This window comes from Podarcis gaigeae, assembly GCF_964106915.1.
Source record: "Podarcis gaigeae genome assembly, chromosome: 6".
Classification (NCBI taxonomy): Eukaryota; Metazoa; Chordata; class Lepidosauria; order Squamata; family Lacertidae; genus Podarcis; species Podarcis gaigeae.
The window spans coordinates 659,749-681,456 of record NC_139682.1 but is presented as its reverse complement, the minus strand read 5'-3'; the positions used below and the strand labels follow the sequence as shown (position 1 = coordinate 681,456).

At 52.6% G+C, this 21,708-nt stretch overlaps 1 protein-coding gene across 1 annotated transcript; it reads left to right on the top strand.

The window, feature by feature from the left end:
* The first annotated feature begins 6,153 nt into the window (after positions 1–6,153).
* MMP9 (matrix metallopeptidase 9) lies at positions 6,154–20,819 on the top strand. Its single transcript, XM_083745810.1, has 13 exons — positions 6,154–6,384; positions 8,446–8,684; positions 9,500–9,648; positions 9,836–9,967; positions 10,807–10,980; positions 11,850–12,023; positions 12,714–12,887; positions 13,132–13,287; positions 14,009–14,264; positions 15,984–16,123; positions 17,479–17,629; positions 18,511–18,614; positions 20,273–20,819. Exons 1-13 carry the CDS (start codon positions 6,229–6,231, stop codon positions 20,380–20,382), a joined length of 2,115 nt encoding a protein of 704 aa, XP_083601936.1. The 5' UTR covers positions 6,154–6,228; the 3' UTR covers positions 20,383–20,819.
* The last annotated feature ends 889 nt before the right edge of the window (positions 20,820–21,708 follow it).

The following is a 21,708-nucleotide window of genomic DNA, read 5'->3' as shown; positions in this document are numbered from 1 at the left end:
AAACTTGGTCTCATCCACACTTCCTTTGTCATGGGTCCGAGATATTATTTCTTTGTCCCAATTGATGTTTGTTCTGACTCAGCAGAAAACATCTGGTTTCCCCAGGGAAAGCGGTAGGACCAAAACAGAACCTCTCAGACTCAAGCCTGGACCTCTCTAGCCGTGGGGTGTGGGGGGGCGTGTGTGTGTGAGGGTTTTAAGAGTCCTTCTCCAGCCCTGGACAAAGCAGTGGGCGATGGCCCGGTGTTTCAGAATGGACCAGCCCTGCTGCACAAGAGCTGCCTCTGGTGCTGGAGAGAAGGGTTGTTGCACAACTACACCCGTGTCCTCTCCTGCTCCCGAATCAGCTGGGATTTGACGGGTCCTGCTGCAAAGAGAGCAGGAGCAGCGCCGGGTGGGGATTCCCAGAGAACACCCATGTGTCAGAGAGACTGGCTGCTGTGACTCAAGAGGCAGTGGGTGCTGATTTCTTGAGCCCTCTTCCCTTTTCGGCCTGTGGGAATCTGCAGACTCATGCACAACCTGGCCAGGGGGAGAGGAAAGGCTGAGCCTGTTCTTAGCGTGGCTCGAGAGCTTGTGGAATCACCTGCTTCTGATAAATCTGGCCTGGTTCTCCAAGCTGTCCACCCCTCTGGCCAGCAAGGACCCTCCACAATTTTCAAGGGTCTGCAGGAGAGCCCCCCACCAGGACCCTGCAGCCACGTCTTCCTGGACTCTCTCCTCATCTGCTGTTCCACCAAACCACCAAAGTGGTTCTGTGGCTCAGGGGAGGGTGATTAATTCTAGGGGACTCAGGGTGACAAAGAAAAAGACTTGGGTTTTGGGACCATATATAGACTGAGGATCTTGAGAGGTTGCGGGTGACCTCATGTGGGAAGTGAGTGTGGAAATCCTTCGAAAGGGTGTCTCAACAGCTCAGAGTTGGACCTGGCTGCTCAGCCTCTCTTGAGAACATGAGAGATTTTTGCAAAGTGAACGCAAAGCAGCAGACCTTTGTGCACATGCGGTTGTTGGTGTCCGCACTGCTAATGGCAAACCGGGAAAGAAACTGTGGATAAAAGGAGGCACTTTTTCATGCAGGGCATAGCTGAACTTTGTATATAATGTTTATTAAATTTTCTGTTTTACAATTTAAAACACTCATTTTTTTTACATCCTTAAAATATCAATGAGTTCTGCTCTTCTCTTTCCATGGTTCATTTTACATCTCAATAATCCCTGCATATTTTACAAAAACTAGACTATTCAGTGAAGAGAAGACTCCCTGGAAAAGACCCTGATGTTGGGAAAGATGGAGGGCACAAGGAGAAGGGGACGACGGAGGACGAGATGGTTGGATGGTGTTCTCAAAGCTACCAGCATGAGTTTGACCAAACTGCGGGAGGCAGTGGAAGACAGGAGGGCCTGGCGTGGTCTGGTCCAGGGGGCCACGAAGAGGCGGACACCACTAAACGACTAAACAACAACAACAACAAAGACCATTCAGTATTCCATTATTGCATCCATCAAAGCTTATCTACACCGTTGAATTTATCTTAATGCTGCCAGTGTTCTCAGCTGTACACAACTATTTCCCATATATTCAATAAACATTTTCCAGTCTTCTCTAAATGTATGTTCTTCTTGTTCCCGTATTCTATATGTTACGTCTGCAAGCTGTGCATATTGCCATTCTTCTTTAGTTGGGACCTTGCTCATTTTCCATTTTTGGACTAACAAAGCATGGGCTGCGGTAGTAGCATACATAAATAACCTTTTTTGACACCTGGGAATTTCAGTCTGAATTATCCCCAACAGAAAGGACTCTGGGGTTTTTTTTGGGGGGGGGGGAAGTACTTTTAAGCATCTTTTTCAATTCTTTATGAATCATTTCCCAATATAGTTGAACTTTGAAAGTCACTCTCACAAGGCAGTGACGACCACCGACCTGGATGGATCAGGCCCAAGGAAACCCATCTGGGCCAGCGCCCTGTTTTCACAGAAGGTGACCTGATGCCCATGATGCAGAGGCATCATGGCCAGATGCCATTGCTCTCCCTCTCCTCCATAGTTCTAGTTACAGGTAGGGAGCCGTGTTGGTCTGCCGTAGTCGAAACAAAAAAAAAAAAATAAATCCTTCCAGTAGCACCTTAGAGACCAACTCAGTTTGTTATTGGTATGAGCTTTCGTGTGCATGCACACTTCTTCAGATACCTGCATGCACACGGAAGCTCATACCAATAACAAACTGAGTTGGTCTCTAAGGTGCTACTGGAAGGAAATTTTTTATTTTGTTTCCTCTCCTCCATGAATTTGTCCAAATCTCTTTTCTCGAGGCAGAACATGAAGTGCTGGATGCAGACTAATAGGTGCTTAAAAGGCACTAAATTAGATCACAGAAACTCTCCTAGGAATGCTAATAAGTGAAGTTTCTAAAAATCTTTCTTGGATGTCCCGACTGAAGGAAAGGAACCGGAAATTAAACACCTGACGTTTCTTTACAATACACGCATTCATGGACTGATTGATTTTCAGACGTTTCCGAATGTTGATGCAAAGACGCCCCCGGCAGTATCTCTCTCAGGTGACCCTCCCCTTCCTCTTGGGTTTCCCCCCCTGACACATGGAGGATCCTCCCCCACGCTGTCTAGGCTGAGGGCAGGGGAAGTCCATCTGGGGCCTTGGAGCCTGTTGCTACAAGCATAGCCATCAAAAACAGCTCTGTGGGAGCCAAGGAATGCTGCCTGGGCTCTCGGAGTCGTGGGCTGGAGCCTCTGCGCTGCTGACGGAGAGACGCACCCTCTGGGAGTCCACTGCCTTCTCTCGGCCAGAACCAGGAGCATCCATATGTGCTGTCTAAAGGTTCCCTTGGTGGTTCCTGGGGAGGAGTTTGCTCTTGGAAGTTACAGGGGAAAGTCGAGTCAGCTCCAGAGGTTTCCATAGATGATGATGATGATGATCACTATTATTTTAGTTATTAAATTTGTATACCACCCTTCATCCTCTCAGGGCGGGTCACAACATAGATATACAAGATAGAAGCACAAAGTTCATAATGAAAACAAGAACAACACACGCGCGCGCACACACACACACACACACACACACACACACACACACTCACAAACACATTTTAAAGGGTGAAGGGTGTTAATTGGCCAGGGCTGCAAAGCCATAGGATCTGCAGATCTAGCCCCAAGAACGTAAAAATACGGAACGCTTTGTGAATTTGCGTGTCCTTCGCTGTATCGATCCAGCTTCAGGGTATGTGATGCTGAAGCAGCATAGAATTGTAAAGGTATATAAAGGTCCTCTAGTCCAACCCCTGCAATGCAGGAATCACAACAGCTGTTACTTATTTTATTTGCTTGTCACATTTCTATCCCAGCTGGAGGTGGCTTACATGGTCCCCCCCCCTCCTCATTTAATCCCCACAACAGCCCTGTGAGGTGGGTTAGGCCAAAAGAGGTCAACCCCCCTGTGAGCTCCAGGTCTCTCCCAGGTCCAATTCTGGCTCTCCAACCACCAGGCCAGGCTGGCTCTCTCTTCTGTCCCTGCTGTGCCCCCCATGCTGGCCAGGGCTGGAGGACGCTGCAGGCCCAGCCGTCCGGAGGGCGTCAGACAGAGGCTGGTCTAGGGGCTGCCTGCCCTGCTGCCTGCATCTGCTGGTTTGTTTGGTTTGTTCCCCGTGTGCAGGATCAGCACCACTTCCCTCCCTCGGACACTCTGTCCTCCTGCCGCTCTTGAAGGTTTGTGCTGTGAAGCAACAGGCAGAGGGTTTCCTAGCACAGATCACTCCCCCCCCCCTGCTGCCACCGCCCTCAACAGACATGTGCGCAGGCCATGGCACCTTGTCCTCAGAGCTCAGCCCTTGGCTGAACCTCCCTGGCGCTCCCTGAGAACCTTTCCTGAAGGGACAGAGACACCACAAGCCAAGGAATGTCGTCCATGCCACACGCAGCACCTTTGGGTGGGCTGGCTGGGCGTAGGTGAAAATGGTGCTCTCTTGGCCAGAAAAAAAACCCCACCACAGACCTAGCCCGGTGCTGGACCCCCAAGTGCAGTGCTTCACCCTGGCACATGGGGTCCCACAGGGTGAGATGAGGTCTCCTCACATCACCCCTGCGAGGCGGCTCCGGCTGGTAGAGAAGAACGCTAGGAAAGGCTTTCTGAGAGCTGTTTGACAGCGGGACAGATGACCTGGGAGGGTGGTGGACTCTCCTTCCTCGCAGGTTTTGGGTGGGAATCTTCCAGGGATTCTTGCATTGCAGGGGGTGGGCTAGAGGACCATTAGGGGTGCCTTCCAAACCCACAGTTCTGTGGTTCCATGAAAGGGAAGACCTGATGGGAGAGGAGTTCAGCTGCGTGTCTCACCAGCTTTGCCCATGTATCTCGAGCACCTTCCACTTCAGAGCATGCATTCCGTGGCATCGGTGGGGAGAGACTCTGAGCACATGCAGAGTGCTGCTCTGTCACTATGCCTTATATACCTGTAAGGAGGAGGAGGGAAAGGGGGAGACTGTTCTTGCCAGCAAGAGGAAATGTGTCTCCTGGGAAGGCCTGACTCCTCACGATTTGTGAGGGTGGCTAGACTGTTTGTGGAGATGCCAAGACAAGGGGCAGGGGCTGCATCTGCAGGGCCAGATCCGCAGCTCAAAGGACGTATGGCACTGCCAGGAAGCCAGTGCTGTGTGGGTGCAAGAGAAGTTTCTATCCATGCATACTTCTGAGCACAATTCAAAGTGTTGGTGCTGACCTTGAAAGCCCTAAACGGCCTCAGTCCAGTATACCTAAAGGAGCGTCTCCACCCCCATCGTTCAGCCCGGACACTGAGGTCCAGCTCCGAGGGCCTTCTGGCGGTTCCCTCCCTGTGAGAAGTAAGGTTACAGGGAACCAGGCAGAGGGCCTTCTCGGTGAAGGCTCCCGCCCTGTGGAACGCCCTCCCACCAGATGTCAAAGAGAAAAACAACTACCAGACTTTTAGAAGACATCTGATGGCAGCCCTGTTAGGGAAGCTTTTAATGTTTGATGTATTACTGTATTTTAATATTTGGTTGGAAGCCGCCCAGAGTGGCTGGGGAAGCCTAGCCAGATGGACGGGGTATGTATGTATGTATGTATAAATAAATAAATAAATAAATATTGGCTCTGCCTATTGATGCTGTGACATTTCAGGTGGTCCAATACCCGGCACCTGCTGGTAGGTCTGCCCGTTATCTGAAGCCCAGGAGTGCTGCTGCCAGCCAGAGTAGAGAGAACACTGAACTGGATGGATGATGGCTCTGACTCCCTGCAAAGGGAGGCCCAGGGGCGTCTGAGGACAGCAGAGGCAGCCTTGCTGGAAATGTCTCCTGGAGAGGGCAGCTCTCCTGGGGCCTGCCAGAGGCTGCCACAAGGGTTGCAAGGAACAGCCTGGGGGTTCCTCGCGAGGCACCACCCCAGCCTGCCTGCCATTTGATGGACTGAAAAGAGGGGGCTCCACCTTCCTGCTTGGAAGGGCAGGGGAGGACACCTCCCCGCCCTGCTGAAGTAAGGAACCCAGGAAGCTGCTTCGCTCCATCTGGCTCAGCACTGCCTGCACTGGCTGGCAGCAGTGGCTCTCCAGGGTTTAAGGTAGTGCTATGTCCCAGTCCTACCTGGGGGTGCTTCCAGGGATGGCATCTGGGGGCTTCTGCATGCAAAGTGGGGGCTCTACCACTGAACTATGCCCCTTCCTGCTAGGGCAGTTATGGGATGCCCCCACATCTGATGCCAATTTATTTGTTTTTATTAGCTGGCTTTTTGCCCAAGCCTTTGGGATGCGGTGGGAGGAGAAGGGCAGGATCCACTGGAGGCAAGGGGCTCAAGGACTCTTGGGCAGGGTGAGGGAGGGCACACCCCCCCCCACTCCCAACTGATGGGCACCTTCCAGACATTTCCTTGCCCACCCCAGAAACCACATTGCTTTTCCTCAATGGATTTCACATTTCCTGTGGGCTTAGTAAACAAACTGTTGAGACACCCCAGGAAGTGGCAAATTCCCTCCCCCCCCCCCAAGGACCTGGCTTTGCATTTCCTCCTCTGCCCAGAAAAGAGTGAGTGACTCTTGGGGCAGAAAGTGACTCACCCCCTTCCTCTCTCCGCCTCCCCAACATATTGCAGAATATAAATGGCCCAGGCAGAGCTCTCTGCTGCAGAAGTCGCCAGAGGCAGAGAACAGGGGCAGAGAGGCAGACAGAGAGAGAGAGTTCCTCGCCCAGCTGAGTCGCCATGGGGTCCTTCCTGGCTCCCTCCCTCTTTGGGCTCCTGACTTGGGTGTCCCTGCATTGCAGCTGCTGGGCTGCTCCCCTCCAGGACAAGGGTCCTCTGGTCATCTCCTTCCCTGGGGACGTGGTCAGGAACGCTTCAGACCGGGAGCTGGCATCTGTAAGTTCTTAGGCTTCCTGGGGTCTCCTAGCCTGAGTGTCTGGATCCCAGCTCTGGGTTGGGGCAATTAGTAATTCAGACAGGGCTGCAGTTGCTGGAAGCTGCAGGAGGGCAGAATTCTGCTCTTGGGCTCAGATCCTGGGATGCTGGACTAGGTGGTCTGATCAAACTGAGAGAGTGGGAGAGTTCCGTTGGCAGAGCCTCAGACTCTTAATCTCAGGGCTGTGGGTTTGAGCCCCACGCCGGGCATAGGATTCCTGCAATGCAGGGGGTTGGAATAGATGACCCTCAGGACCCCTTTCGACTCTGCAATTCTCTGATCCTTATGAGGCATTCCTGCCCCCCCCCCCAGCCAAGAGATAGACAGACTAGTCTTGGGGAGACCATGGGGCTGGTGGGATGTGGAGAAGTGAGGCTCAGGACCAGTCTGGCTGAACACAGGGTGCATCGCGTGAGAATATGCTGGGGAAAGGAGATGAGGAGGGCAGACTGGATCCGTGTGGGGGTGTATAAATCCCTGGTAAAGGTAAAGGGTAAAGGGACCCCTGACCATTAGGCCCAGTCATGGCCGACTTTGGGGTTGCAGCGCTCATCTCGCTTTACTGGCTGAGGGAGCCGGTGTGCAGCTTCCGGGTCATGTGGCCAGCATGACTAAGCTGCTTCTGGCGAACCAGAGCAGCGCACAGAAACACAGTTTACCTTCCCGTCAGAGCGGTACCTGTTTATCTACTTGCACTTTGACGTGTTTTCGAACTGCTAGGTTGGCAGGAGCAGGGACCGAGAAACGGGAGCTCACCCTGTCGCGGGGATTCAAACCGCCAACCATCTGATCGGCAAGTCCTAGGCTCTGTGGTTTAGACCACAGCGCCCCTTAAATCCCTGGTAGTTTTAAGCAAACTTGCCTTTCATGCATCTGGGCACCTGCACCCAGTTCCTCTTTCTTTATCAGTAATGGGGTTACTCTGAATCACCTGCCAGTGGCAGTGTGGAGAGCCAGTGTGGAGTAGTGGTTAGGAGCGGTAGTCTCGTAATCTGGGGAACCGGGTTCGCTTCCCTGCTCCTCCACCTGCAGCTGCTGGGTGACCTTGGGCCAGTCACACTTCTCTGAAGTCTCTCAGCCCCACTCAGCTCACAGAGAGTGCTTGTTGTGGGAGAGGAAGGGGAAGGAGATTGTGAGCTGCTTTGAGACTCCTTAAGGGGAGTGGAAGGCGGGCTGCCAAGTCAGTGAGCAACCTAGGCAAGGGAGGCAGGGGAGATGATCCTTGAGCACCCTCCCCACTGCTCCCAACAAGGGCAGCTCCTTCTTACTGGGAGGGTCTTTTTCACACACAAATGCACCCCTGCAGGGAGGCGACTGATCCCAGAGGGGCAGCCACTGTGCCAGCCGGCTTGCTGCCGCGGAAAAGACAAAAGGTGTTGTGGGACCTAGGAGGCAAACAGATATGGGGTGGCAGAAGAAACTTTTCCTGGGCCACAGCCCACTTTGAATCACCCTCAAGATGCCCAAAGGGCCATCCTTACAAGATGTGCATGTGTGTGTCTGGGGAGAGAGCAGTTTTAATTCGCAACATCCAGCTAGGAGAGAGGCATCGTGAGCCCCCTTGCAAACTGCTGTGGGAAATGTTTTAAATCAATCGCCATTAACTAAGACAAATCTTGATGCTGGTCGCAAGCCTGTTCCTTGAGTGACCCGTTCACAAGCTCAGCAGCAGCAGCAGCAGCAGCAGCAGCAGCCTCTTCCCTCACTAAGTGGGCGGGGAGCATTTTTCTAGCGATGCTCTGCCCATTGAGCAACTCCAGTGGGAAAGAGATCCACAGGGCCTGCTAGAAGTGGATGAGTTCAATATAAACGGATACAGAGTAGCTGTGATTCCTGCATTGCAGGGGGTTGGACTAGATGAGCCCTGGAGGTCCCTCCCAAGCCTACAGGTCTATGATTCTGTGATTCTAAGAAGTGGCCCCAGACTCTTGGCTGCTTTTGCGTGTGTGTTTCCTCTCTCTCTCTCTCTGCTCCCAGACAATCTCAGCTCACAGCTCTTTCCTTCCTTCCTTCTCCCCCAGCGCTACCTCCAACGCTTCGGGTACCTGCAAGACCCCAACTCGGGCTCCAGCGGCGGCCAGGTCACCCTGGACTCCGCCCTCAAGAAGATGCAGAAGCGCCTGGGCCTGCCGGAGACGGGGCGGCTGGACGCCCCCACCATGGAAGCCATCCGGGCTCCTCGCTGCGGGGTGCCGGATCTGGGCACCTTCCAGACTTTCGAGGGAAACCTCAAGTGGGACCACAATGACATCACCTACCGGTGAGTCCCGGAGGGGACCGCTCCCCCCCCCCCTCCCGTCGTGCAGAGACAGCAGCAGGCTGGTCTCTGGCGAGGGCAGCTGCGCCTCTGCGCAGAACCTGACGACCTCTCTGGATGAGCTCAGCCTGCGCAAGAAAGGGACGGGGGCCGCCCTCGTTCCTTGGTCCCCAAAGTGGGCGGTGCCACCTCGGGGGTGAGGGCGGGATTCCCCAGGGGGTCGCTGGAGGTGCAAATGTCGATGAGACGTCGAGGAGCTGATCTAGCAGCCAACTCCTAGGTCCCTTCGGGCCCCCAATAAAATATTTGCCATTCCTAGGGTGTGCATGCGCCGCGTCTTGCTTACCTCCCCCCCCCGCAATATTTTATTCCACTTGGCACCCTTGGATGCTGGTATCGCTGGATTAAGTTCATCAGCAGTGGAGCTCAAAAGTTTTAACTGGTTTCGGACAAATGTTTTGAACATTTTGAAGCAACGTGCAATTAAATGCTACCGTTTGGAATCTGGTTGTGTTATTTGTTTATCGATTAAATTTATAAACCGCCCTTCCTCCGAAGATCACAGGGCGGTTGACAGTATAAAATCGCAAGATACACAACATAATAAAACAAACAACACAACACACACTCACACCTTCGTGAGTCATGCAAACTGCAATTCTGAAAATAGGGTAGGGGGCGCTGGGGAGGAGTTTATGGCACGGGGTGGGGGGTGGGGAATTTGGGAGCCGCTGCCCTAGACGGGACCCCCAGCCCTCCTGCGATGCCGTGGCTCCCCCTTGGCGGCCGTGGGTCCTGACTTTGCTCTGCCTTCCCAGGGTGCAGAACTACTCGCCCGACCTGGACGCCTCCATCATCGAGGACGCCTTTGCGAGGGCCTTCAAGGTGTGGAGCGACGTGACCCCCCTCACCTTCACGCGCCGGGACAGCGGGGACGTCGACATCCTCATTATGTTCGGGACGGATGGTGAGCCTCGGCCTCGTCCCCCTGGAGAGGGCAAGGGGGGGGCAGGGAGCAGCCAAGGACACCAGTTCCCCATAGGGCGGGGCCTGCGGGGGTCGTGGTGGGAACCCCAGAAGCTGCCTCCCCAGGGGCCCTTGCTTGTCCTGAGCCTCGGACTTCCCCTCATGGATTTGCCTGTCTCCCCCCGCAGAGCACGGGGACGGCTATCCCTTCGACGGCAAGGACGGTCTCCTGGCCCACGCCTTCCCTCCTGGCAAGGACCGCTACAGTGGGGATGCCCACTTTGACGACGACGAGTTCTGGACCCTGGGCACGGGCGTTGGTGAGTGGGCCGCTGCTTTCCCCTCGTCCCCACATAGAATTGTTGGGCTGGAAGGGGACCCCGGGGTCATCTAGACCAACCCCCTGCAGTGCAGAGTCCATTCAAAGGATCCCTGACCAATGGCCTTCGGATGCCTGCTTAAACGCCCTTGCGGCTGTCCCCTCCGGGCTCTTCATTTCAAGCCATTTATTAAACTTGTATACCACCTTTCATCAGGGACACGGGTGGCGCTGTGGGTTAAACCACAGAGCCTAGGGCTTGCCGATCAGAAGGTCGGCTGTTCAAATCCCCATGACAGGGTGAGCTCCTGTTGCTCGGTCCCTGCTCCTGCCAACCTAGCAGTTCAAAAGCACGTCAAAGTGCAAGTAGATAAATAGGTACCACTCCGGCGGGAAGGTAAATAGCATTTCCATGCACTGCTCTGGTTCTCCAGAAGCGGCTTAGTCATGCTGGCCACATGACCTGGAAGCTGTACACCGGCCAGTAAAGCGAGATGAGCGCCGCAACCCCAGAGTCGGCCACAACTGGACCTAATGGTCAGGGGTCCCTTTACCTTTACCTTGCCCCCCATTCATCATGGAATCACAGAATTGAGTGGGAAGGGGACATGAAGGTCCTCTGCTCCAACCCCCTGCAATGCAGAAATATTTTGCCTAATGCAGGACTCGAACCCACAATTTTGAGATTGCATAAAACAAATTCATGAATTTCTATGCCATACAAGATAATAACCAGTATATGAATGCAGTGGGGGTTTGCATGTGCTGTTCTATCTCGGGGTGACTTGCCCTGTCCTGACCCGCTTCTTCCCTCCCTCCCTCCCTCCCTCTCCTGAGCAGTGGTGAAGACCCGTTTTGGGAATGCCAACGGCGCCAACTGCCACTTCCCCTTCACCTTTGAGGGCAAGTCCTACTCCACCTGCACCACCGAGGGGCGCGAGGACAACTTGCCCTGGTGCTCCACCACCCCCAACTTTGACCGGGACAAGAAGTACGGATTCTGCCCCAGTGAATGTGAGTGGCCAGGGAAAGGAGGGGGGCTGGGGGGACTGGAGGCCCCCAAGGGCAGATCTACTAGGAAGCGAATGAAGCTCCAGGGCCCCTAATCCCAGAGGGGCCCCAGGAGAGACTTCACTCCATGTTGCTTGAAAAATTGTGGGTATAGTAGACCCAATTTGAGTCACTCAGGTCAATTTGATTAATTTATTGTGTGGCATCTATTTCAACAATCCCAATGCTTATGAGTCAGTAGCACAGAGGCTGTAAAAGTTGTTGTAAACAATTCCCTTGAAGAAGATGTTTCTCTTTTTATGTATATATATATATATTTGCTTTATTGATTCCAATAAGAAAACAGTCAATATTTTTTTTGGACACTTTACGAAAAGATATAATAGTTTCCTGATATGTATCTTCTATGGCGACTTCCCATCACCCCAGGGTGGGTCTTTAGTATTTTTGGTTTGTCACACTTATCTTTAATACATCTTAGTTCTCTTAAGTTTCTACGATTCCCTACTTTCCCACAGAAGTCACTCCAGGCCTGCCAACAAGTTCAGATTTTTGCAGCGCTCCCTGAGATACTTTCTATACATGTCCCATTCCCTCATAAGTGTTTGTTCAGTCCGACCCCTTCATTTCCCCGTCATCCTTGCGAATTCTGCAAACTCTTAGCGGTTTCGACTGCTGCTCCAGTTTAGTCAGGATTACATCTCCTTTCCGGTTCCTAGCTATGAGAATCCCTGCTCTGCGGACCTGGTTGCTGCTTGCAAAGGGGTCCCCATAACAGTTCAAGTTTCAGGGTCCCCCAAATTTAAGTCTGTCCCTCCTCCTCCCCCTGCCTGGCCGGCTCAAGACTCTCCTTTCTCCCTGGCTCTGGCTAGTGCTCTTCACCTACGGAGGCAACGCAGACGGAGAGAAGTGTGTCTTCCCCTTCACCTTCCTGGGCAAGACCTATGACAGCTGCACCACCGAGGGGCGCAGCGATGGCTACCGCTGGTGCGCCACCACAGAGAGCTTCGACCGCGACAAGAAGTACGGATTCTGCCCCAACAGAGGTACAGGCAGTTGCATTTCAAGACGGGTCTGTCCAGTATATAACCCCCTAAGGGCAGGGGGGCTCACTGGTTAGGGAAAGGCACTTTGGGTGCATTCAGAGGCACTCTTTCTTGCAGAGCTGAGCCAGAGAATCACAGGAGTGTAGAGTTGAAGGAGACACCCTGGGCTCATCTAGTCCAGCCCCCCGCAATGCAAGAATCACAGCTAAATTGTGTCATTCATTCATTCATTCATTATCATTTATTAAATTTCTATACGGCCCTTCATCCGAATTTCACAAGGCAGTTTACAATATAAAAGGGGGGAAATGGCTAACATTGTAACAAACAGAAGCAAGAACAAGAACACACACCAGTTTAAGGTTGTTTAATTAGCCAAGGGGCTGGAAGAAGAGGAGTGTTTTTGCAGCAATCACCTCTGGGTGCGGGGCTGGCAAAATGGCTTGAACCCGGATCCAGCTGCCCTCAGGGCTGAGCTGTGGGGCTGCCTAAGGGTCCCTTCCTGCCATAGGGAAGGGAGGCAACCCTGTCAGACAGAGAAGGGTACCTCCCTGCCCCACTGCCCTCTTGCCATGCTCGGCTGGTGCGCTGCTCCCGGGCGGGCGGGTGCTGTGTGGGAAGCCCCACGGGAGTTGGGTGGGGAGAAGGGCTCCCTGCTGGGCAGGACGCTCACCGGCCGCCTCCCTGCAGACACAGCCGTGATTGGCGGGAACTCCCAGGGCGAGCCCTGCGCCTTCCCCTTCACCTTCCTGGACAAGAGCTACAGCAGCTGCACCTCCGAGGGGCGCGAGGACGGGAGACTCTGGTGCGCCACCACCAGCAACTACGACACGGACAGGAAGTGGGGCCTCTGCCCTGACAAAGGTACCCCTGACCCTCTGGCGCATGAGCCAGCCTGGAGAGAGCCCTGACACGAGAGGAGGCTAATGTTCTCAGGTGGTTCAACCAGGTGCCTGTGGGAGGGTGCGGGTGGTTCTGATCCTGGGCCAAATGGTGGGGCGGGTCAGGGGACCCGCTCCTCCTCCTGGTGGGGGCAGAGAGGTGAGGAGAGAGAGGGCGAGCCCTGCAACCTGCAGCCCCCGCCCACAATCTCCTTCCTGCCTTCCAGGGTACAGCATCTTCCTGGTTGCTGCACACGAGTTTGGGCATTCGCTGGGCCTGGAGCATTCCGACGTGCGGGAGGCCCTGATGTACCCCATGTACACCTACCTGGCTGATTTCCACCTGCACTCGGATGACGTGGCTGGGATCCAGTCCCTCTATGGTGAGTGGGGTGCTGGGGCGGCTTCAGCTGGGGGGTCCCCTGCTCAGCCACCCGCCACAGCACTGTGGGCAGGAGGGGGGCCAGAATGTAAAGAGGAAAAGCCTTCCTGTGCCCCCTAGCTCTCCCTCAGTAGCTCCTCTTCTTGGAGGTTGGGAGGAATGGCGGATAAATAAATAAAACATATAATACGATATGGTGAAGACTTGACGTTTTCATCCCCCCAAAAGTTTTTGATTCGAGTTTCCATTGAAATGAGGCTGCATTTTAATGTTTTAATCTTGTTTTTTAAGTTGTATTTCAATCAATATCGGTTGTTGGCCACCCTGAGCCTGGTCTTGGCTGGGGAGGGTGGGGTATAAATAAAACTATTATTATTATTATTATTATTATTATTATTATTATTATTATTATATATATATAACAAGTGTAGGGTTGCCATGTGTCTTCTTTTTCCAGGACATGCCCTCTTTTCCAGGGGTAAAATTTGAGACAAATTGCATTTATTTGCTTTGAATGGCTGTCGTAGCGTTCTCCTCTTTGCTCTTCAGAATACGGCAACCCTAAATAATGCAATCAATAAACTCTATGAGACCTGTCAGGGATGCCTGGGTGCCTGTTGTGGCCTGACCTTCCCCTGCCCGTCACCCTGGCATCTGGGCTCTCGTGGTCTTTCGGATGGGTATACAGACCCTTGAAAATGCTTTGGCCTTCCCACTCCTAGGCAGAGGGTCAGGCGTGAAACCCACGGTGGGCACCCTCTCCACTACTCAAAGCCCCGAGGACCCTGACCAAACCACCGAGGAATACGATGATGACGGCTCCAGCACGGATGAGGATGTCACGGAGACCCCCCCAGTCACAGAGGCCACCACGGTCGTGGAGACCACCTCCGCGGGCCGCGCAGGAGAGGCTTGCAAAATCCCTCAATTTGATGGGGTGAGCGAGATCAGGAAGGAGCTGTACCTCTTCAAGGACGGGTGAGTGGCAGGAGGAGGGCAGTGTCCTGGGGAGGAGGGGGTGGAGGGGCAGGAATGGGGCAACGGGCTGTGTGAGCCCACAGAAGGGGACACATGGGCTTTGTGCCCTCGGCACCTTTCCTCACTCAGCCAGGGAGGGAGGAAGAGAGGGCTGTTCATGAGTTCTAGCTCTGCAACTCTGTGAGTCATTCTCATTGCAAGATGGGCTGTCAGTTAAAAATTGGCATTTTGTGAGCCTTTTCATTTTAAAAATATTTTTTATTTATTTTGCATTTTATAATATACGTTCACATCATAACACTCCACTTGACGTCCCTGGCTCTTTACAGCCTGTCCACTTCCTTCCCTTCTGCCTCATGGCTTTCAAAATTAACTTTTTTATCATTGCATTTCGTACGTTTTCCAATTCTAATTACACGCATTACAAAATACCTCAAAATTTAAATAAGTATAAAAAGGGGGAAGAATTCTCATTACAAGTCTTCAGACAACCCTGCTAGTGATGTTAGTTGCTTACAATGACCTTTCAAATATTGTGTAAATTTACTCCAGTCCTTTTGGAATCCTTGATCATTCTGGTTTCGGATTTTTCCTGTCAGCTTTGCTAGTTCTGCAAAATCCATCACCTTTACCTGCCACTCTTCTTTCATTGGTACTTCATGCTGTTTCCATTATTGGGCTAAAAGAATTCTTGCCCTGGTTGTTGCATACATAAACAGTCTTTTCTCTTCCTTCAGTATCTCTTCACCCACTAGACCCAGTAAAAAGGCTTCTGTTTTTTTAACAAAAGTATTTTTAAACCTTTTCTATTCGACATAAGGAGGAAAAGTCTTTCTGGGAAATGATATATAATGAGTTTTGTGAGTGTTTTCATTTGTGCCCCAAGGAAGCTTAACATCGGAAGATTTAGGACAGAGAAAGGGAAGGCCCTCCTTTTTTTGGAATATTTTTTATTAGGAATTTCAACATAACAATTTATCAAAAACTCAACATCCTCATCCGCCCCATTTCCCCCTCCCCCTCCCCCAAAAGAAAAAAACAACCATCCCACCCCCTCCCAGACTTCCCTCAGCCCCTCTCTCTGGTTTTTCAGCACATGTTATTCTCTGCATATTATAAAATTGTAAAGATCCTTAATTTTTCTATCTATATATTACTAATAAAACGTTTGTGAATGTTTTTTAAAAACCTGCCAAGGAATCCAGTTCATTTTGTTGTTTCTTTAAGTATTTTGTAAAAGGTTCCCATTCTTCTTTAAAGTCACAGTTGTCCTTGTCACGTAGTTTGTGTGTCAACTTCACCAATTCCGCCTAGTCCATCAGTTTCCCTTGCCACAGTTCATTAGTCAGGAAAGGGAAGGTCCTTCTTTCTGCAGCTCATAGTTAAACTGCGGAACTCCCTTCCACAGGAAGGGAGAATTGCTCCTGTGCTCAAAATTTCCTTGTGGATTTCCCTTTGGGGCATCTGATTGGCCACTGCAAGAAGAGGGCTCCTCCTCTGTTCTTAGGCTTTTTATGACTAGGGCTGCCCCCCCACTCTCTTCTCTTGCCAACCCCACCTACCTGCCAGACCCTCGGAGTCCACCTGCCTTCCTCTACACCTGGTCAACCCTGGTGGAGACTGGAGAGCCAGGATGGAGGCTCCCTCTTTCCTTCCTTCCTTCCCTCCCTCCCTCCCTGCTCCAGCCCCTGCTCACAGAGACCTTTCCCTCCTTCCCAGGCAATACTGGAAGAAGCCAGTGTCAGGCACGGGGGCCATTGTGGGCCCCCTCCGCATCCAGGACAGCTGGCCGGCCCTCCCAGATGTGATTGATGCTGCTATCCAGGACACACAGACGAAGAAAACCTACTTCTTCTCTGGTGAGTGGCTTCCGCATTGTGGCTGCACGTGGAAATGGGTCAAAAACACAGGGCAAAGAAGATTTTTTGGGGAGGGATATGAGTCCACACTAGCTGTAAATACTGAGAGCTCTACATTAGCTCCCGATACATTTCTGAGCACAGTTCAGTGTTGCTGCTGACCTTTAAAGCCCCAAGGGGCCTTGGACCAGTATGCCTCAAGGAGCGTCCCCACCCACATCATTCAGCCCGGACACTGAGGTCCAGATCCGAGGGCCTTTTGGCGGTTCCCTCCCTGTGAGTAGTGAGAATACAGGGAATCAGGCAGAGGGCCTTCTCAGTGGTGGTGCCCGCCCTGTGGAACACCCTCCCATCAGACTATCTGACTTTTAGAAGATATCTGAAGGCAGCCCTGTTTAGGGAAGCTTTTAATGTTTGATGTATTTATTGTGTTTTTAATAGTCTATTGGGAGCTGCTAGGGAAACCCAGCCAGATGGGCAGGGTATAAATAATAAATTATTATTAATAATGATAATTTTATTCTGCATAGCTCCATGCTCTGAAGCTGCCCACAACCCCTGTGGCTACTTCAGAGAACGGGCTGAAGCCCACAAGGAACACCTCGAAAACTCTTGATTGTTGGCGCCTGCAGGGCAGAGTGGCCTCTTCTCACCTGACTGAAGATTCCTGCTAGCAGGATGAGTCTGAGGGTCCCGTTGGATGGATTTAGATGACTGGGAGAGGATATTTTATCTAGGAATGATCCTTCCTCTTTCTTACCTTGCGTGAGAATGCAAATATCTATTTAAGCAGAGCTAACCCCCCCCCCCTGCACAGCTTATCTCTGGAAGCTATTAGGACAAGGTTGCATAATCTTCTAGAAAAATTATAATTTCCAAGGATGCTTTAGGCAGACTCGGGTTATCTTCTCCCTTTTTATTTTCCCCTCTTAATAAAGAAATCACTTTCAGACAAATAAGTAAACAATAAAAAGCTGAGGTTTACGCACATTGAGGTCTTGCCAGGCAGCGGACACCGTGATGAAAATCAGGGTGGCAATAATCCTTAAACATTGTAAACACCCACAGTCCAGTTCAAATTGGAGATTGCTTTCTGGAGGAGAGCAGAGAAATGTATTCATCATAGGTCGGAAAAAGAGTGTGCAGTGACAGGAAGAAACAGACATTACGTCTCTCTCTCTCGTTCTCCTTCCTGCCACAGAGGAGATGGCCTCATACGGTCCCCTGCCTGGGACTCTCTAGCCAACCTGCCTTCTGTGACGGGGCTGCAGGTCCTCCCACAGATCCATGGGGTGGACACCTGCTGGGGGGTGAACAAGGAAAGTTGCAAAAGGAAAGCTGTTTCTCCTCCGCAGGTCGGCGCTTCTGGGTGTACCAGGGGGCGAGAGTCTTGGGACCGCGGAACATCGAGAAGCTGGGCACCCCGAGTGACGTGCCGAAGATTGTGGGGGCCCTGCAGGAGAAGCCGGGCAAAATCCTTATCTTCAGTGGGGAGCACTTCTGGAGGTACCTGGGGGGTGGAGAAGGCAGGGGAGAGAAAGCAACCTGGTCAGACCTCTGCCTGCAGGCCCCCCTCTCTCCCTGGTCACAGTGGGCCAGGATCAGAGAGCAGCAGGGGCTGGTGGAGAACATGGAATGGGAAGGTCCCCCAAAGGTCATCTAGTTCACCCCCTGCAGGAATCACAGCTCTTGACCTCAGAAAGTCCATCCTCATGTTTAGTGGGAATCTCCTTTCTTGTCATTTGAGTCCATTTATTTGAGTTGTACCATCTGGAGCAGGAGAAGACAAGCTTGCTCTCTCTTCCATGCGACAGCCCTTGGGCTATGTGAAAATGGCTGTCCTATCAGCTCTCAGAGTCCTCTTCCTGGGGCTTAACTCCCCCCAACTCCCCCCCCCACTGTTCCTCAGAAGGTCTCCAGACCCCTGATCATCAGAGAGAGGCCAGCTCTTCTCCAGGACCACCAGTCCTGTCGTTTGACTTGGCCAAGGAGGAACCGCCCCTTCTCAGCTCTGACTCGATGGGCGCAACAGCTGGTTGCTTCTCTGCCAGGCCCAGAACATGGAGAAGGGGAAACTGCCTGCCCCATAGCTGCCCCCACAGCATGAGCAGCCCCACCTGACAAGCGCTTCTCCACAGCACCCTTCTCCCTGCCGCTGAATCAATCATCTCCAAAGCCAGCGACAAATAGGGACGGCTCATTTCTGGCCTCAATATGGGTCAGCCTTGAGGCATCAGGTGTCCTCCTGCCCCCCCCGTGTTGTTGGGACTGAAAGGGCACCGTGCCCACCCCAGCACTGCCCAGACCTGCGAAGAGGGCAGGGGGGAGGAGGAGGCCTGGGGTGGACCATGGGGAGAGCCCTCCTCAGTCTTGCTTTTCTCCTCCAGGCTGGATGTGAAATCTGAGCGAGCGGATAAAGGCTCTCCTCACTACACGGACAGCCTCTTTCCTGGGGTCCCACTGGACTCTGAGAATATCTTCCACTTTAAAGGTAAGGAGGGTGAAGAGGGGCAGGGGTGGGCTTAGAATGCATGTGACCTGGGGGGGGGGGGAGAGCACTGCCAGGAGGGGATTCAAACTAATCCACCCCCCCCCCCAATTCCCAGACTGTCCCTGCTCAGAGGCTGAGATGCTCTGTCTCTCTTGACCAGGGGTAGGCAACCGAAGGCCCGGGGGCCAGATGCAGCCCAATCGCCTTTCCAATTTGGCCTGCAGGCGCTTTGGGAATCAGCGTGTTTTTACATGAGTAGAATGTGTCCTTTTATTTAAAATGCATCTCTGGGTTATTTGGGGGGCATAGGAATTTGTTCATATGTTTTCCCCAAAATATAGTCTGGCCCACCACAAGGTCTGAGGGACGGTGGACTGGCCCACAGCTGAAAAAGGTTGCTGACCCCTCTCTTGACCTTATGTAGACTCTGGCCTTAATGGCCTTGCAGGAGCTCCCTCTTCAGGTGGGGATGGGAATTGCCCCACTCACCTGAGCCCCTGCGCAAGGTCCAGCCATCAATGCTTAGAGCAAATTTTTCTGCTCTAGGCCTAAAGAAGGCCAGCTGCTGGAGGCTCCTTGCTGGGATTTCTGTAGGCAGCCACGAGGCAGGTGGGGGGGGGGCTGGATTGAACCAGAATCCTGGCACTGGGGGAGGGAGGGGGATGAAATGCATGCTCCCCACCAGGTGTTATTTGTTCTGTGGTGGAAGGCATAGAGGTGCCCGTGGCAAATGTCTGTATGTTTGACCCTGAAAGGTAAATATCAGCTCTGGGGTGGGGGGTGCCATTAACATGGGGGGGGTAGGGGGAAGGGTAGAGCTCTCCCTCCAAGCGCTCTGTCCCCAGTGGGACAGTGCTGTGGTCTAAACCACTGAGCCTCTTGGGCTTGCCAATCAGAAGGTCAGCAGTTCGAATCTGCATGACGGGGTGAGCTCCCATTGCTCAGTCCCTGCTCCTGCCAACCTAGCAGTTCGAAAGCACGTCAAAGTGCAAGCAGATAAATAGGTACCGCTCTGGAGGGAAGGTAAACGGCGTTTCCGTGCGTTGCTCTGGTTTGCCAGAAGCGGCTTAGTCCTGCTGGCCACATGACCTGGAAAGCCGTCTGTGGACAAACGCCGGCTCCCTTGGCCTGAAAGTGAGATGAGCACTGCAACCCCATAGTCACCTTTGACTGGACTTAACCGTCCAGGGGTCCTTTACCTTTCTTACCTTTTACCCCAGTCAGATTCAGAGCTTCCCCTTGACCCCCTGCCCATTTATTCATTTTTCATAAAATTTAAACTCCACTTGGTTGTAAAAGAAACCTCAGAGCGGTTTATGAAGATAAAGCAATGACACTGTCAATAAGAAAAACCAACAGTTATATTTAAGACTTTGGGAAAGTTAAAATAGCAATAGGCTAAAAGACGGATTAAATCTCGAATTGACTTTCTCAGCATCTGAGGAGGTGCAGAAAACAGCATAGAGGCAGCTCCTGCCTGATGTCAGTGGGCAAGGGAGATGTGAGACTGGATCTCCTCTCTCTTCCTTGGGATCCTCCCCTCCAGAGGCCCTTCCCAGCTGCCCCTCCCTGGGTAGCCTCGGGCATTTTGCCTCCTTTGCTGGTGACTTTGGCACTCCTTTGATGACCGTCCCCCCCAATTTCCTTCCTACTTCCAGGGAAATACCACTTCTGCCGGGGACCGTTCTGCTGGCAGATGACCCCACGCTACCAGGTAGACAGAGTGGGCTACCTGAAGTACGATGTCCTGAAATGCCCGGAAGAGTAAGCTTGCCAGAGGGCTGCTGGGACCCTCCTCTGCCTGCGGTGGGACTTTAGGGCAGTCGCTCACGCAGCTTTGTCGCCCCGGCCTGGACCAGCAGATCAACCTGGGAGGCTGTGCCCAGGAGATGCTGGTGCCCTGCTCGACTGCCACCCAAAGAGGACCCTCCAGCCACCCTGTGCCACTCCCGGGGCATGCGGACCTCCTGCCAGCCTCAGACAGGTGCCTTGCAAAAGCCTCACCGGGTGCAGGCAGCCGGGCTGCTGGCACAGAGAGGGTCCCTGCCTGCTGCGTGTGTGTTGCTTGGTCATGGACTTGTGGCAAAGACCCCCCTGGGGAAGAGAAGGAGGGTGCCTTCAACCCTCCCACTGCCTCTGCTGTCTCTGCCTCCTGTGGGACCTCCAGCATCTTGCACTTTCTGAATAAATGAAATCCTGCCCCACCTGGAGCCTCTTGTCTGCTTATGAAGTGGCACAGAGGGTGGGATTTGGAGGGGCTGGGGGGCTGGGAGGGGCTCCAAACATCTGGGAAGCAACACTAGCTCAGTGCTGCAAATGGTCCCCCCTTTATTTATAACCCCCTGCAGAGCGTTTCCTATCAGAAGGAGGGCGATCGCGTGCCCTGCTTGCTTGCCTCAGCTTCCAGTTCTGTGGGCTGGTAGCAAAGAGCTGCCTTCTGCTAACTGACATGGTGTGTAAATAAATCATAGAAGCATAGAATGGGAGAATTGAAAGGGACCCCGAGGGTTTTCTAATTCCAGCCCCCTGCAATGCAGGAATCTCAGCTGAAGCATCCCTGACCGATGGCCACCCAACCTCTGCTTCGAAATCCCCAAGGAAGGAGAGTCTGCCCCCCTGTCAAACAGCTCTTGCTGTAAGAAAGTTCTTCCTGATATTTAGTCGGACTCTCTTTCCTTTCCTTTGAACCTGTCAGTTTGGGTCAGGAGAAAACCACCTCTTCCATGTGGCAACCCTTCAGATTTCTGGAAACGACAATCATGTCTCCTCTCTGTCTCCTCTTTTCCTTCTGAGCATCTGCTTGGCCTCTGTGAGAACAGGACTAAAGGAGTCTTTGGCCGGATCCAGCAGCCCCCACCCTTTCCAGAATATATTGTATCGCTTTTTCACATATAATAAACATAATTTAAAATACAATAAGCAACAGCGGCAGCAGCCAGTCCATCATTTAGAGGGGGAAAGTGTAACCAGCTTAAAATTAGAACCATTACTTAGAACAAGTTTATGATGCCTATTAAAGCCTCTAATCCAATAAGTCTCTCCCGATGCTTCCGTGGGTCGGAGGCGGCTGTCTCAATTGATCGTCTCATCTCAT

Coding starts and splice junctions, on each gene's coding strand:
- MMP9 (XM_083745810.1), top strand. CDS start 6,229: ATGGGGTCCTTCCTGGCTCCCTCCCTCTTTGGGCTCCTGACTTGGGTG. Junction 12,024..12,713: donor CGGATTCTGCCCCAACAGAG/GTACAGGCAGTT, acceptor GCCTCCCTGCAG/ACACAGCCGTGATTGGCGGG. Junction 17,630..18,510: donor AGTGGGGAGCACTTCTGGAG/GTACCTGGGGGG, acceptor TTTCTCCTCCAG/GCTGGATGTGAAATCTGAGC.